The sequence below is a fragment of the Heliconius melpomene genome, chromosome 17 (genome assembly GCF_056956725.1).
Source record: "Heliconius melpomene rosina isolate 202511_hmr_F chromosome 17, ASM5695672v1, whole genome shotgun sequence".
Lineage (NCBI taxonomy): Eukaryota > Metazoa > Arthropoda > Insecta > Lepidoptera > Nymphalidae > Heliconius > Heliconius melpomene.
The window spans coordinates 14,316,049-14,334,086 of NC_140405.1; the positions used below are offsets into that span (position 1 = coordinate 14,316,049).

Sequence of the window (18,038 nt, forward strand, 5' to 3'; positions counted from 1 at the left end):
AAATTATTTATTTAAGACTTGGGAAACATGATCACCCTTTGTCTCAAACAAAGTTGGATTGTGTCCCTTTTGGTAGAATTCGATTTAAACAATTATTATTGCCATTATTGTTGATGGTTGAGTAAAAAGGCAATTCTTCATGATATAATGTAATATTTATATAAAAAGTTCAGATGTACGTTACATGATCTTCCGTCATATGTACCTAACATAAGGATAACAACTGCGACACAATAAGAAAGGTATACATGTTAAACCAATAAGCACAATTGAAGTGTTTTAACTGCCACATTAATATAAAGAGCAGATATGTTATTTTGTTAGCTTTAAGCATGATATGTATGCATTGAGATTTTTTTACGCTGTATCCCGCACACAGTAGGCAAAGGGAACCTAGTGTTAAGACATTCCATTCTCCACTTTCCGCCGTATTCTGGAGGTATTGCGTATTGAGTGGCAGAACTTTTGCGCTTTTGCCTCGACCCCAGAGCGAAGAAATGGAAATATAAATTTAAATAAATATTTCATCTCCTGGAATGGGGATCGAATCCACGAGCAGTCGGTTTTTCAGTCACACTTTGTGCCCTGGCGCCACGACTGGCCACGAAACAGAAAATATATATATTTTTTTACTCACTGTATCCCGCAATGAGCAGGGTATGGAACGTAGTGTTAAGATATTATATATCCATTGAGACATTTCCAATTTCCATTCTCGACTTTTCACCGTTCTTTCTCGAAGTATTAGCGTATTAAGTGGCGGAACTGAACGCCGCGCTTTTCTGCGTGTCCGTAAGTGAGAAAATAAATATATTAGTTTAATTTTTTTTTTGGCGCTACGACGGCTTTGCGCATAAAATTTCTTTAAAATTATAGATATAAAGAAAAAACTAATATGACAAAATTATTATTTACTTTACTTTTAGACCTAATATAAATATCAATATGAGGGACAACATTAAAATAAACTATACTTTTAACTATCGATAAAAAATCATTGCATCCCTAATAAAACGACAATGTTTCTAATTACTTAATAACTATATATATAAAAGTAAGATAAAAATAATATTTCATGATATAAAAGTATGATATTCAGTTGTCTCTATCGTCTGGTGGTCGTCGAGGTACAGAGGCGCAGCCTCTGACTGTAAATGTGTCGGTTGTAGATTCGATTCTCACTCAGTACATAAGTACAGTTTACAAGTTCCGGCCGCCCTTAAGTTAGCTACAGATTTGATTCTAGGATTTTTCTTATTTTTAATTATTATATTCGAATGAAAAATGTCCAAAAATCTATCCTGATTCAAATGACTTATTTTCAATTCCTCGCCCTGATAACTAGACAAATTACTACGTTGATTTACCACATCGTCTCGAATTTTGGGCGAAAAATATAGTGCGGTTGATCTCACAGATTTATAATTCTAATCTAATATAGGTTAGGTATTTATAGATTTGAGGCCAGTAGTAGCGCAGGGGTAGAGGCATGCTACAGCTTGTGGGTTCGATTCTCACTCGGAAAAATGAAACATTTAATATTTTTATTTCCACACTAACAACCGTGAGTTCCGCCACTTAGCACGCAATGTTATAATGTCTTAATGTCAAACAGTGTCTTAACTCTAGGTTTCCAAGTACCCATAGTCATATTGGAATTTATACATATACATACTCATTATTATATAGATGAAAAATCAAATAAAATACACATTACAAAAACAGAATTTCCTTTATATCATATCATATTATAAAATAAAATCATAATTAAGGTATATTGGCGAGGTAGTCCTTCACATGCGCGGGGTCGAGTCTCCGGAAACCACTCGGGTCACAGATGCCCACCTCTATATTGTCTGCTGTCATTTGACCTTCGAAGCCCTCTTTGAGTGTTAATATTGCTGTGTGCACTGCATCATCCAGTTCCAGTTCTTCTGTATACCTGAAAAAATAAAATAATTAATCTTCACATTTATTTTATAATATAAAATTAAGAATTGTGTTAGTATGAATGCAATAATCTCAGGAACGACTCGTTTGAATTCAATTATTACTGTGGTTTTATAATTTGATAACATTGAGAACTTCATACAAAATATGGCAGAAACCTTACATTAACCTTTAAGTATGGACGTCGGGTCTGACAGACCCATCTAGGTCTACGAATTCTACAAATCGGCCACTTCTCGGTGACCTCCGCCACTGAGTCGCTCAGTACCTTTCGTATTAATGACAAAATGAATGTAGATAGCAATGGTTGTGCCTCTGGGTTCAAAACACGTGAGTATTTAACTTTCTAAACGGCGCATGGGTCTGTCAGACCCGACGTCCATGTTTCCCATACATGAATGACTTCAAAACGCCATATATTTTTATAATATTACAAAATATACTTTAATATTTAAATTGTATTATTTGTATTCAAATGTTTTTATTGTTATATATAATATATTATTTTGCATTGTTTGTTATATATTTTAGTAATTTAAATTTTATTTACCTAAAAAAGATTGAATTTTTTTTGTTTTCATGATAAAATGGAAAAAAATGATCGACCAAGCACGTCAGGGACAAAAATGTCGGTACTTTATTATCAACATCTAATAAAAGAATTGGACGACGACATTTTATAAAGAAAATAGCACTTCATCAAATAAAAAAACGCGTTTCGTATACTAAACTACTCTAAGAATTGAGAATGACTTTGACTCGCGTTTCGCGATCTGATTTATCATTTATTGAACATGACGCTAAAAAAATAGTGTTGGGTTCTTGAAAAACATGTACACTTTGCCCCCAAAAGATATATAGAAAGACAACACATACTTATGTTGACTGCAATCGTCCTGTTTGCCTTCAATGTTGAAAGCCATTGTGTATCAATGTTCAATAATACCTTATCTTGAGGTGTTGTCAAAATTTTTATTTTATAACATAAGATGTAATTTCTTTATTTTTTTTATTTGTTAGACTTTATATTTTGTTAAAAAAATATTTATTTTATTATCTGTCTTTTTTTTATAGTATTATTTTCTTAAGAGTCATCCCATGTGGCCAAAGACTGAAATTGTGACTTTAAGTTACTTAAATCGTTGTGATGCGTAAACTTTAATAAAAAGCGATTTTATTTACATTGATTTTGCTTGATTTGAGACTATTCATGTAAACTAAAACATAAAATTGTCTTCTTCCTTAAAAAAACTGACGGAATATGACCAATAAATACACTGGTCTGACAGACCCGACATCCATATTTGTGTTATAAAAAAATCACGTCCATAGTTAAAGGTTAACAATGTTTGGTTATTATACAACAACAAACAAAGTTTGGTTATTTATATGCTACAAGAAACTGAGAAAAAGGATTTTGACGAACAAACAGACAGACAATAAAGTCTTGCAAGGAAGGATTCAGGTTATAGAACACTAAAAATCAATAAAAAATCCTATTATAAAACAATATAATAATACCTCTTCTCCAAGAAAGTTTTGCCATTATTAAAGTTCTTTCCCATGGCTGTGGCCTTCCATGCAAAGTAGGCTCCGGAGGGATCACATTGGAACAGGTAGGGCCGGTCTCCATCCCACCCACAGATGAGCAATGAAACACCAAATGGACGGACACCACTGGAATGGGTATATTTGTTACATTATGACATTTTAAGATTATAATGGTGAATCTAATATTTATTAAAAGAAGATTATTTACAGAGACAAAATATAAAAACTAAGAAAAAAAACAATCAACTTCCTAAAATAAAAAAATGTAATGATTTGTGAAAATTATTAACAAAACTAGTGAACTATATATTTAATAAGATTATTTGAAACATTTAGCATGTAAATAAAGAAACACCTTTTATTTCTTGCATATTAATTCAACTTAATAAAAAGATTAATATTGAGAAAATACATATGTTAATTGCAAGAACCCCTCTTCAGATGAAGGTGATGGCCTCCTCTAAAGAAATCAATTTCGCGGCCAGCTATTTTGACAATTTCGTCTTCCCATCTTGTATAAGGTCTGCCTCTGAGGCGACTGCCCTTCCATTTAGTTACCCTGCCGGTCCACCTCTCGCCCATTAGCCTCTCTATGTGCCCTGCCCACTTCCACTTTAGTTTTTACACAAAGCTTAAAGCATCTTTAGCTTTGGTGCTTTGTCTAATTTTAGTGTGTGTTCTATACCATGTTGGAAACTAGTTATTTTGTTTTTTACTTTTAGGTAAGGCTTGGTAGGAGGCATGAAGTCCATACTATTGTTTTGATGTTACTTTTAAATATTTTTCTTAAGGACCACTACTTATTCCAAGTATTTTGTACTCTTCGTTCAACTTCTAGTGCTTTTGCACCTTATTTCGCACAAGTCAGTTATGTTGTATTTAATTCCTTGTATTGCTTCATTTAGTTCAATTAATTGTTTGTGAGTAGATAAAGTTCTTACATTACAAGTTATTATATATATCTTAACTTTTATTTCATATGTAGGGATTTGTAATACTGGTGTTGATGTATTTTTGCATTTAGCATATAACTAGACCAAAAACAATGACATTTTTTAAAATTTTGTATGAGCAATTCTGCACACTATTTTCAAAAACAGTTTAACTGATTAAAATGCAGTTTTCACTAATGATTTTTAAAATTCAGTGTTTATTTTATTTCCATCAAACTAAATAAAAATAGCTTGTAATTAAAAATAGGTAGATATAAAATTATAAAATAGTTTTCTCACCCAGATTGAGTGTACTCTTGCATCACCGTGGCCACTCTCTGAACTAATTGAGCCGTAGGTATGGGCTCTTTGTACATCAAGTAGTACTGTTGTGCCATTTTCCTAGCCTGGGTCACAAGGAGACGGTAGTCTGGACCCATGCCAGAGTATACCATGCCTGGAATGAACATATTATAAAAATATAACTATATTTATACTGCTATGAAAATATAGCAGTCTCTTATTTTTGAAAGTTGGTTAAAATTAAAAGATATTTAAAAATTACTAATCTTGAAATATTTTATTAAAATCCAGTGTTTGTGTGTAGGCAAGTGGAATATCTTTAACATGTGGAGATAGGAATATTTAAAAATTTAATGTTCAATATAATTCAAAATATTATTTTTGCAATTGAAAAATATGAAATCAGCTTCACGCTGTATCCCGCACACAGCAGGGTAAACAGAGGGAACATATTGTTAAGACACTCTGTTCCCCACTTTCTGAAGGCATAGAGTGGCAGAACTCAACACCGTGCTTTGTCTCGACACCACAATGAAGCTACCCACAACTGTCGCACTAAAGTCACAAGCTTGTACCGATGCGCCACGACGGCCTCAAAGAATATAATTCAAAAATATTATTTCTGCAATTTAAAAATCTCAATATAAGATATCTTTAATGAGCAGTAATACTTTTGTTTTTTTTTAATAACTGGCACTTAGAATTTACACTGCTTTGTTTCTTAATTACATTAATTTCATAAAAAATCATGTCATACTTAAACTTACCAATATGGCCAGTGATCATCTCCACTTTATTGACACTGTGTTCATCATAAAGAATGCTCTTGTGCTTATTTTCAGTTGCAATTACAACACCATTGGATGCTGGAAACGGAAAATAGTTTATTTATTTTTCCTTCAAATAATAATCTATTTATTCATTTTTTTTTAAACTAATATATAGATAGATAAAACAATGAGTATGCAAAAGTAACCTGTAAATCGGAAACCCACCTTTAATTCCCACGGAGGTGCCCCCAGCAGCTACTGCAGCTAAGGCATATTCAATTTGCACCAATTTACCTGACGGGCTGAAAATAATAAGTAAATTATTAACTTTTAACATTATTAAACACTCATACTTGTAAGTTTCTAACACCGGTTATTTAAAGTAAATACAAAAAGATAAAGGACTAAAAGAAATCGTAGTTTGTTAAACCATTTAAAACTATTATTTAATGTTAATTATGTATAAATAAATAATAAAATTCACCTAAAAGTTGTAAGAGAAAAACTATAGCGTTCAGACGCCATGATTACAAAGCAAATTGTCAAAAAGTCAAAAACATAAATTAATCAAATTCACTCTTAAATGTTACCAGCTGCAATTGTCATTTTCTTTTCGTTTAGTAATAGTTTCAATTATGTTATTTATACATTTTCTACACCGTACGGTAGTTTATTTTGAAAGTCATGATAATGTAATATCATTATTACATATATAATATATAGCTAGTACATTATAAATATAAATACAAAATATTAAATTTGATATATTAACACAATGATCTTTATTCAGACATAAAAAACTTAAACCGAAAACGCTTGGACACATTATTTTTAACCAATGTTCGTTAATTTTATTTGGCGAAGTAATATGTGTTCAAATGGCACGCTCGGAACGCTACGGAATTATTAAAGAACCATACCATTAATTTCATAAAAATATTACCTTATTACAAAGTAATGAAAAAATATATATTACACTTATATCGAAGAAAATATTACCTACGGTACCGTACAGTATTTTGTACCGCTCGATCCGCCGCCGACGCTCACTAACATCGAAGTTTCGGTCTGTAAGGTTCACATGACTGGACATCCACCCACTATTATAGCTTCCGCCTATCTCTCTCCATCAAAGAGTTTACTTAGAAGCGACCTACAGACACTACTAGACATGGGGGACTCGGTTATCATAGCCGGGGACCTTAACTGTAAAAGTACCAGGTGGAATTGCAACTCCACAAATAGAGGAGGAATCGAACTCGAAAATATCTATGACCTGACCACCTCTCGCTTTGAGATAATAGCCCCGCTCACTCCCACTAGATTTGGGCCCCGGGGCCGACCTTCAATTCTCGACATAGCCATCCTGCAGGGCGTCTCTCTCAGGCTGCGCTCTATCGAGGTAATACCAGAGTTAGACTCAGACCATAGACCTGTAATAGTTAAATTAGGACCCGATTGTCCTCCAGTTCTTCCTAAAACCACCATCACCGACTGGTCTAAGTTCGCGGAGCGCCTAGGCAATCCCGACACGGAACCGACAGACGACATACCTGACAGATTCGACTCGGTGGAAGTAGTCGAGGCGGAAATTAACCAACTTACTGACAGACTGGGTAGCACTCTCGACGAGTGTTCTAGGGAAATTCCAAGTAATCCAGAAGGACATTTTAAGATCCCGCGAGATCTCAGAAAGCTCATGAGACGTAAAAACATCGCCAATAGGGCGCACGATTCATTTCCGTCGCCGGCTAACCGCGCTAAACTCTGGAGGCTCCAAAGACAGGTTCGAGCCCGGTTCGAAGACCTCAGAGACGAATCTTGGGATCATAGGTTATCAGAGCTTACGCCATCGCACGTAGCGTTCTGGCAATTAACCAAATCATTCAAAAACGACACCGTAGTCGAATTACCGCCGTTAATCCGTCCGGACGGAACACTAGCCTCAGACGATCTCGAAAAGGCCGAATGCCTAGCGGATAACTTAGAAAGTCAATGCTCCCCCTCGGAACAACCGTGTGATCCAATTCACGTCGCCGCGGTGGACACACAGGTCGAAACGTGGGCACCGTTGCCACCAGCGGGCGAACCTATAAGACCGACCTCTGTCGAAGAGGTACAAGACATTATAAAGCGCCTTAAGCCAAAGAAAGCCCCAGGATCCGATCGCATCTCGAATAAGATCCTTAAAATTCTTCCCATTCACATTCTAACGCTTCTCGTTGCCATTTTCAACACGCTCTTAAAAGAGTGCTCATTCCCAGACCAATGGAAAGAGGCAATAGTCATAGGTATTCACAAGCCTAAGAAACCTCGCACATCCCCGTCCAGTTATCGCCCCATAAGCCTTCTCAGTTCAATGGGCAAAATATACGAACGTATCCTCCTCACTCGTCTCCAAGCCGCAGTCGTGGCCAATGACATAATCCCCCCCGAACAATTCGGCTTCAGAGCCAAACACTCCAGCATACACCAGGTACACCGCCTCACGGAATTCCTGTTATCCCGAGCCAAACTAATGCCATCAGCGGCAATCTTCTTAGACATTGCAAAAGCGTTTGATAAAGTCTGGCACAATGGCTTGATTTACAAGTTACAAAAGACTAACGTACCTGACAGACTCGTGCACATCATTCGAGACTACTTATCAAACCGCTCATTTAGATACAGGGTAGAAGGCACCCTTTCCTCCAGTAGGCCAGTTAGAGCTGGAGTCCCTCAGGGCTCCATACTATCCCCGCTTCTGTACAATCTGTACACTCACGACATCCCCAAAACCCCAGGTACAAACCTAGCCCTTTTCGCAGACGACACCGCCGTCTATACGTCCGGCCGTGTATCAGTCTGCATAGCTAAAAGACTCCAAAAGTCCATGGACCGCATAGGTCAGTGGCTATTTCAATGGCGCATAGAGGTCAATCCCGATAAAAGTAACATCATTTACTTCCCCCTTCGTAGGACAGACTACCTGCCACATGTCCGCCTTTTAGGCAAAATAATTCCCGAGGCCAAACAGGCCAAATACTTAGGTGTCATTCTCGACAGTCAACTGTCCTTTAAAGCCCACACTACTTATGTTCGCCGCAAAGCGGCCTACGTCCTAAGTTGTTTGTATCCACTCATTTGTGCTAAAAGTAAACTCTCACTTAGAAATAAAATCCGACTCTATAAAGCATGCGTCAGACCCATTTTCGCCTACGCCTGTGTTGTGTTCGCACAGACAGACCTTAGCCGTTTACAAGTAATTCAAAACCGTTTCTTGCGTAATACTACCGGTGCCCCGTGGTACATGCGTAATACCGATCTCCATAGAGACGTCAAATTAGATTCAGTAAAAGAGCACTGTCGCAAGCTCTCTAGTAGTTATTTCACTAAAGCCGAATCGCATCCGAATCCGCTGGTGGTAAACTCGTGTAATTACGCCAAACGTCGCCCGTGGGATCGCCGTCGACCCCGGGATATCTTAACCGATGATGCTGACCCCATCACTAAAGCGAACGACCCTAAATTTGTAGGTAGGGCTACACACAATCGCACACATACACGCTACGCACACCGTCCCCGCCGGTGGAGACGAGGTCCCAGCTTTACTGTGGCCCAATCGCGCCTCGGCGCGAGAGGAGCCCTCAATCAATAATCCAATAGGGCATCAAAAGCCCTCCCCAGTAGGCTTTGGTCGAACCGATCGAAGCAAAGCCCCCCACTACGAACGGTGTTCGCAAGTCGCGGTCCGAGTCTCAAAGGAGACGCCCTTGCGCCACTGTGTTCTCTTTTGTTGGTACCTTCCACGGTAGCCATGCCAAGGTCAGAGCTCGTCTAGCTCGGCCTCCCCAAGTCCGGTGACGCTGTAGAGGCCGATATGGCCAACAGCATACTGCTCAATCGAAAAACGAAAAACGAAAAAACAGTATTTTGTAATAGAAGTCGAAGCATTAGCTAAAACGTAAGATGCCATACAATAAAAAATAAAATGTCAATTGGTCCAAAAAATGGGCCAATACGAGTCGAAAGCTTTCGTTCAATATTTCAAGTTTTGACGGCACTATAAATTATATGCGCTATTTTTAATTGTATGTATTCTCTATTTTAGAAGACGTGCAATTACATATTATAGACTTGCAATTATATATTAGAATTACTCAATAGTAATTCATATTAAAATGTCGAATTTTCGCGGTACTTCGCCTTTATCAGAAGCAATGTCGGATACATTAGAAAGAAATCGTGGAGAAAAGGCTCAGCTAACCAAAACGCCTTCGCACAGTCAAATGTTTCTAAATAAAACAAATACTAGTATAATAAAGAATTATTCAGATAAAAATGGGAACGATGTGACGAAATCAATGCAAAAAGGGCGGAAGACATTCGCTTTTTGGACCCTCGTTTGTTTACTATTTGTGTTGGCTGTTGGGAATTTAGTTTTGACTTTTACTATTTTAGCTATTTTGAGACTCGGACATGGTAATTATTTCATTTATAAAATTAGTGAAATGGCCATATACTTATTTCGCTATTTCCAATATCTAACGATATATTTTTTTGCAATTTATTTATGTTTTGTAGCACTATTTTTTTTTTATTTATTATAAAAATAATCTAGACCACTTAAATAAGATATTGTAAATATTAGAATTTTCAAAACATTTTTGTTTTTAATTCAACCATGACATTTTTTTAACAATCCTCCAAAATTAACATTATTTCCTAGGTTTGGAAAGCATGGAGTTTTTGCCAGAGCATAATGCTATAAAATTATTTGGTGATGCAAATCTGGATCATGTATACAAGAGAGATGGTCTCATTGAAAGCTTTCAAGATGTTCCCATGAGTATAACCAGCGAGAATGGATCTGTTTTATTTAACTTGTTGACTCGGTAATTTTTTAATTATGATATATATATTTTGCTGCTTGAATTCCTAACTTTAACTTTAACTTAATGTAATAAAAAAGTTACTCTATTAAAGCAGTTTCAGATTTTACAAATCAACAAACCTTTCTCTACTTTCTGTCCAATTTTTGATGAATGGCAGTACTTAACACCATCCTGTCTCTACCAGAACAGGGAAAGAAAATAATATTAATATTTTTTTAGATACATGCTGTATCCAGGACATAGCAGAGTAGGCAGAGCCCATTGTCAAGACACTACTCTCCATTAAGACACTTTTGTTTCCCACTTATTGTGGCATTTTTGAGGCATTGAGTGATGAGTGGTTAAACTCAATGCTGTATTTTGTCTTGTTATCAGAAAGAAGGAATGAAAATATTAAATATTCAATCCCTAGTTTTATCCTTCAAATAGCAGTGTTGGCATAGGGAACCAGGAAACCTGGTTTTAAAATCAATGCTGCACTCTGTCTCCTTTCCAGCACAAGGAAATGAAAATATTAAATATATCTTTTTGTTGAGTGGGAATTGAACCGTCAATCTGTCATATACATGGGTTCCCCTGGCCAGATCAAATTCTTTACCATTACAAAATACACTCTACTTCTAGGCTCTCCCGCTCCGAAACAAAGCTGGTGGTGAACACATCAGGAGTGTTTATCAGGGGCGTCAACTCCTTAGAGCTAAAGGATCCAGAGACTGGGGAACAAGTGTTCAGCACTGCCAACCCGGAGATGCATGTTACTGATGCTTTGAAGAATTTGAATGCTAAGGTAGTTGAATTTTGTATTGTGTGTTAAGTGCTGGAACAGTGCCATGCTCTGCTTTGTTACCAGGGCCACATCAAACCTACAACCTTCGTGTTTATTAACTGTTTATTTGCTATTTTTTTTCTACTATTTACACTAGACTTATAACGGGAAAACAGGATTGGAACAGGAAACTAAAAAACTGTTATAATTATGCTATTTAATCATAACTACTGAGAATAAATTGTCTATTGTCTTGTTAAAAAATAGACAAGTCTTCACAAAAACAACAATAGGCATTTCTTAGCAGAGTTATTCCTTTGTATATAGTCAAAGTATTACCCAGTCCACACTACCCTTTAAGTAATGGAAATAACTGAAAACCTAATCTCTCATTACAACATTCCAGCAAGTATCAACAAAGAGGGTATCATCACCAGTGGACGAGGACCTGACCTTCCGTTCAGAGACATCAGCCTACCTCCGAGGGTCAGAAGGTACTCGGATGGAGTCCAAGGAACTGTTCTGGAGTGCTGATCAGGACATTTACTTGAAGTCCATCAATGGTTCAGTAGTTTTGAGTGGCAAAGAAGGTGTTTATATAGACGTTAGGTATCTTCCGATAGCTTTGCCGTTAAATAAGGATAAGTTTTATGGTACCGGGCAGTTTAAAGTGTGTGTGTGCATGCCTCAAGGCAGGTTGTTCAGGATGGCTGTTCCTAATGGACAGAAAGTTACCTGTTCCCATGTTAATATGACGGGTGATTTTAATCCTTGTGCTTAATTTTTTTATGTACAGTGACGACGCCGAGTCGTGGCCGCCATGAAGTCAGACTTTTTTAAGTTTTGCCCATTGTTCACTCGTGAAGAAAAGTAAGAAAAAAGAAATCTTAAAATCGATTCTCATCTACAGCTAACTTCAGGGCGGCCACGACGCGTCGATCGTACTGTACAATATAGTTAAAAAATAAGTTTATTTAGAAATTTATTATGTTTAAAGTTATTTGTGTTAGAATTTGAATGTGGCACACATTCAAATATTGGATAAGCCTTTAAATGATTCATTTATTATTATTTTTAGTACATTTTATGATTATATTTTATGTAAATTTTTACCTTTACACATGGCTGTCGAGTTATAAAAAGTAAAAATGTCATATGGTAAGTTCTCGGCGGCGCGTGCGGTCGATCCCGAGCCATTTACGAGCCATAAAATATATGAATATGCTGCACATACGAACTGCTGAGCTGAACTGAGCTGCTGAGTTTTTTTAAACTGTAATCTTTAATCTATGAAGTTGATCGAAGAGCAAACTTGCTTCGTAATAGTAAGGCATTTTTTCTATGTTTAATAAATATTACTTTTTAAAGTAAAGAAGAGCTTTATGTCGTTTTTAGAATATAATATAATTGCATATTATATATAATAAAATTAATAATTTTTTTTTTCAAAAAATAAAAAAAAATAGTAATAATATAAAAGTGCATTTATAATAATCCATTTATTATAGTAGAGTCCACCTTATCACCTCTCTGACCCAGCCTCTATTAGCTTAAAAATAAAACTCGTGCGTCACTACGTTGTTTCTTGTCCTTTGTTAATTATTTTTATTATTTTGAACGTTTTTTTACATAGACATGGTAGATAATTTTGCCGCCTTGATTTCCGCTCCTCAATTGTCCTCATTGTCTCGCATTCGGGCGGAGAAGAGTATCTTTATACTACTCTTCCTAGTCTTACATTTTTTAAGTAATTAAATCATCTTCACACTTCTTCAGAGGCATCTTATATTAAGACATTCCGTTCATCACATTGCGTGTTGAGTAGCGGAACTCGAACGCCGTGCTTTGCCTCGACACCAGAGCGAAGAAACTAAAATATAAATATTTAATTTTCTCATGGAAATTTGTTGTCACAACAAATTTCCCGTCTCGTTTACAGTCACACTTTGTGCCCCTGCGCCACGACTGGACTCCAGTATATGTGGATAAATTATTTATTGTGTACAAATGATAATTTAAGTTTATGTTATTGTTATACTTTTGTTGATTCTATTAAATAAATGTAATAAATAGAAAATACTGTAAAATGCATATCTAGTCAATAGAATTAAATGGTTTTCTACGTAACAGAAGTTTTATTTAAATATCAAATTTATTTTTTATTTAATTATTATTTTTTATTATTAATTAGAATGTTATACAGTAAACTATAATTTCAATCTAGATGAAATGCTAAAAGTGACTAATTATATTTATTTTCATAAGGATGAATATCAAATTATAGAAAATACGTTAACCAGAACCCGATAGATTTAAAGTAAATTCATTAAAATGGTCACTTTTGCTCAACATTCAGCGATAAACATATACCATCGCGGACTTTTTTAAGCATTATTTAAAGAACAATATTTTTGTAAAACATTGTTTTAATGTGTCTCATAAGGCGGTTGAGTCGGCGCACACCATGTATGCGTTAAATAAGCTCATTCATCATTTTGGATGACGTCTTCTTAAAACAACAAACTTTACGAACCGTTGCTTTGTAACGGTCTCGTAGCAACGGTTGTTATTAACACGGCAGAAAAAAATACAATTCAAATTAGAAAGAATTTTAATATATTAGTAGGTATATATGTGTAATGTTATACAGCTCTTTTAAAGAATGCAGCTTTCATACAAAACAAAGTAAATCGGACCATTAGATCCAGAGATCTTAGCGTAAACAAACAAACTCTTCCGCTTTATTATATTAATAAAGATAATAAATATGTTTCGTCAAACAAATGCAGTGTACAACTAAAGGATTTATTAAAAAATAAATTATCAGGGTAGGCAGAGGAAACCTAGTGTTAAGGCATTCCGTTATAATTTTTCTTATTATTAGCATAAATGGCTCTTTAGAGGGAGTTAAGGTAACAAACATCACACCCTACGAATCCTAGGATTCATATTCACTACTACTACGTATCTACATGAATATGTAGAATCTGATCCATCAAGGTATCTGAATAGACTTTATTTGAAAAATATTAAATAAAACACACAAATACAAAGTAAGATCTTTATATCTCGTAATGTAACAATAATTTACTTTACTTCATAGATAAAAAAATATATATAATAAAATAATCATAACATTAGAAATGGCTACGGTTAAAAACTTGCAATACTGCGGTAATCTCAGGATGAACGGAAGTAACAAAATGCATTTATTATCTGTGATTTACGAAAAAAACCTGACATTTTATCTAAACCACAGATAACCAAAAAAACCTTATGGACCTTTGATATACAAGTAAAGTATAGAAGAAAGAATAACGATTAATAATTCTATATCACTCATATCAAATATTAGTAAAAATATGCAATTACAATAACGCCATATATAAATAAATGGGTTCGAGCGAATAATTCTACATTTTTGTACATAAGACCGTTTAAGCGTATCGGACTGCGGAAAGAGGGCAACACCATCAAATATTCCCGCCACATTTTTTTTAAATCTTGCTGTTTCATAAATATTATAAAAAAAAGTATATCAGTAAGTATAATAAAATTCAGATCGATAAAATAAAAGTTTTTTTTTTCAATAAAAATCGATAGCATCTTTGGTCTGTACATAACATGACGGGTTATAAAAGTATGACCATAAACTATAGACTTATACTTAGCCATTTTCTTAAAAAGAAGAGAAAAAAAGAAGTGTTAGTTTATACAAATTAATAAAACCTACTTTGTCGCGTCGTGGGGTACCCACACAAGTCTTTTATAAATTAAGTAGGCACATTTAATTATATACGAATACTGTACATGAAAAAAATTACAATATTTCTATTTATACAAGTCAGCCGCCGCTTTCACTGACAACACACAACTGTACACAATATACAATTAGTTATTAAAATGACTATTACCAAAATAAAATAATAATAATAAAAAACAAGGCGCGTTATATAAAATAAAGTCTTTCTTCTTAAAGCATACTTCTACACTTGGAATATCTAAACTCGATAATCACGATTAGGCCGAACAGTTTACGACGTGTGTCAGTGTGAAATGGCATTATTTAAAAAAAATGGACGTATGTATATTTAACAACTATGGATATGTAATTTTTGAACTTTTCATTTACAATTGGATGCTGTTGTGCAAAAATGATTAGCCACAGTGAAAACTTTCTAAATAAAAGTTGTTTTATAGTTAAATAACTATACAAAAATAAGAAAAATTATATAGACAGCCTGCCTATATAAAGCCAGGCTGTCTATATAAAGATTATATAGACAGCCTTTTAAATAATATTTATTTAGGTAAAATTATGACTTCTTCTTTTGCACAATATATCCAATTAGCATTTAAATAAATGAAGCTGGTATTTTATCACTTACACATTAATTATTTATTTATAAAATTCAAAAAGTTATATATATGTTATTGAATTGGTAATTATATTATCTATCTATTTATAAACAAACATCAGATATTTCTCTAAATAAGAGGCAGTGGACATTATTATAACTATAGGAAATAGGCAACAAAAGTGTTACAGTACAAACAAACAAACCTCTAAAATATATCATACCTACTTTAAATTTACACGCCGTTGAGCTATGCCACTCAACATGAAATGTCTTAAAAAATAGGAGGTATGTGGGGAACGGAGTTTCTTAAAATTAGGTTCCTTTTATCCACTTTACTATGACGGGAAATAGCATGGACCTATTTTACTTAATATATATTTTCATTTTCACATATTTCAACACTTTTGTTGCTGGATTATTGACATAAAAAGCCATTTCATCACTGACGCCACGTAACCTAAGCCCTAGACGATACCTAGCCAATTTAAACACTATTCAAGCACCACGTGGTGTTAGCAAAAAGTCTCAAGCTCAACGCACTCAGAAGCGATTGGGTATAAATCAATTCCTCGATCACTTAATTAGAACCATAAGAACTGACATTTTTAATAATTAATTTTCAATTCGACATCACTCACCCCATTAAGTAGTCGGTTACTGGTTAAAAAATTGTTTAAATGTTTTAAAATTTGGCACTCTTCATCACTAGTGCTCTACCAATTGTAAAAATAAGCTCAAAACGTGCCATTTTCCTTCAATTTTTTTCTTAAATTCCGAATGAACCACGTTAAACAATAAACAGCCTAACACAAAGAAGTTTAGCTAAACTTTAAAGCTAACTAGAACCGGGCGAAAAGTTCAATTATTAATTAAAACATTCTTAAAGTGTTATTCCACATATAGGATAGAAAAACACTTTTTTTTAGAAAACGTATAAATTGTGAACGTATCGGGATTTTAACCTGTGCCTCTTGGAAAGCATCCTTGCGCTCTATCATTAAGCAATATATTTTCACATGTATGTATGTATAGCTTAGTTGTCAGAGCTTACCAGAAGCGCGGGTTTAAATTCTGCTACGGTGAAATATTAATGTTTTCTAAAAAAAAGTAAAAGTTCAATTATTACTATTTTATTGAAAGTTTAATTTGAAATTGCATAGATTCATAGATAAGAAATACAAAAACTGGCTGAAAGCTTGAATCGCGTAGTCCATTCATTTGCCGCCAAATTTTGACAGTTACAGTTGACCACCGAATTTTATTTACAACAATTATTTAATTTCCCTCATGAGGTCGATTCTCAAAATTTAGAAAACCGCTAGATAAACGTTATTATAAAAATAGGTATTTTATAAAAATATCAACGTCGAATTTTTATGTTCAACCTTTTTTATGATATATACCTTTATGTAGTACCGTACGCTCGACGAGTCGCAATCCCTCTGAAGTTAGCTGTAGACGGCTGCGTAAATTTGTTTTAGGAGTTTTTCTTACTTTTTAATTAAAAGTTTTAGTTAAAAGTTTACAAAACCTGACTTCAGGGCGACTACGGATACCTAGACCGTTCTGTATATTTAACTCGCCATCATTCATAATGGCTGGAAGTTAAGCTTGTTCTCGATGAATGTAATGTGGAGCTGTGTTGTGGCATACTGGACGTGGGCGGCGGGAGCCGAGCGTTTGCCGCCAACCGCTCTTGTTCCTCTAATTGTGCTGCAAACTCATCTTCCAAAGCCTATAACCGATGGAAAAATAGAAAATAATAGTAGTTATTACATTTCATTGGTCAATTCAGTTTAATGCATTAGGGGCCATTTACAAATTACGTCATATATTATCCAATTTTAAATCTAGAAATTACTAAATCAAAACAGCAATTTGGAAATAATTTTAAATAGTTCAAACAAAGTTAGTTTTAATACCTATTTAAATTCTATATTTCAAAATGTGAACTTCATTGACGCCCTTTGACAAATGACGTAATTAATAGATGGCTATTAACTAATCTGTATAAGTCTTCACATTAGTCCATACCAAAAAAAATCTAACATTAGAAAAATATATATAACAAAAAAGAAAAAATGTACATTCCATGCAAATATACAAACACCACATACCATGCACGGTCCATCGTTGCTCCGCTATCCATCATTACATTAAATCACCTCACCTTGTTATTTATTAGTAACCATGCTTACAACGGAATTATTAAAATGAACTAACAATTATTTTATGTTCAACTTCAATTTAAAAGCTGCGGCTGTAAAGTTCAAACATTATTATGATTTTGATAAGTATGTATACTTATAATACAGTACTGTCGACGAGTCGATATATGTCGAATATTTGATATATATCGCATTGTCTCGAGAAAAAAATAATGAAAAGTATAAAAAATCTTAAAATCAAATCTGAGCAGCCGTTTACAGCTAACTTCGACGATTTCGTTTAACGACTCGTTGACCGTAGTGTACATATTAATTACTTTTTTAAATTAAGCGAAGGAAATAAGGTTTTTTTGTTTTTAAATG

General features: G+C 34.4%; 3 protein-coding genes across 4 annotated transcripts in view; 1 reads left to right on the plus strand and 2 right to left on the minus strand.

Annotated features, from left to right (window-relative positions):
- Positions 1 to 1,713: 1,713 nt before the first annotated feature.
- On the minus strand, positions 1,714 to 6,134 carry Prosalpha2 (proteasome alpha2 subunit). Its single transcript, XM_085199867.1, has 6 exons — positions 5,991 to 6,134; positions 5,732 to 5,808; positions 5,504 to 5,602; positions 4,734 to 4,890; positions 3,472 to 3,627; positions 1,714 to 1,942 (listed from the first exon to the last, which is right to left on the minus strand). Exons 1-6 carry the CDS (start codon positions 6,029 to 6,031, stop codon positions 1,768 to 1,770), a joined length of 705 nt encoding a protein of 234 aa, XP_085055993.1. The 5' UTR covers positions 6,032 to 6,134; the 3' UTR covers positions 1,714 to 1,767.
- A 3,341-nt stretch (positions 6,135 to 9,475) lies between these two features.
- Positions 9,476 to 13,273, plus strand: Scgbeta (sarcoglycan beta). Its single transcript, XM_085199875.1, has 4 exons — positions 9,476 to 9,967; positions 10,215 to 10,380; positions 11,005 to 11,167; positions 11,553 to 13,273. Exons 1-4 carry the CDS (start codon positions 9,667 to 9,669, stop codon positions 11,925 to 11,927), a joined length of 1,005 nt encoding a protein of 334 aa, XP_085056001.1. The 5' UTR covers positions 9,476 to 9,666; the 3' UTR covers positions 11,928 to 13,273.
- A 920-nt stretch (positions 13,274 to 14,193) lies between these two features.
- The window catches only part of Slik (Sterile20-like kinase), a 47,760-nt gene continuing 43,915 nt past the window's right edge, over positions 14,194 to 18,038 (minus strand). For both annotated transcript variants that reach the window (XM_085199872.1, XM_085199871.1), the window contains exon 27: positions 14,194 to 17,242. In XM_085199872.1, coding sequence (XP_085055998.1) covers positions 17,093 to 17,242 — 150 coding nt within the window. In that variant the 3' untranslated portion in view covers positions 14,194 to 17,092. The remainder of the gene's footprint in view (positions 17,243 to 18,038) is intronic.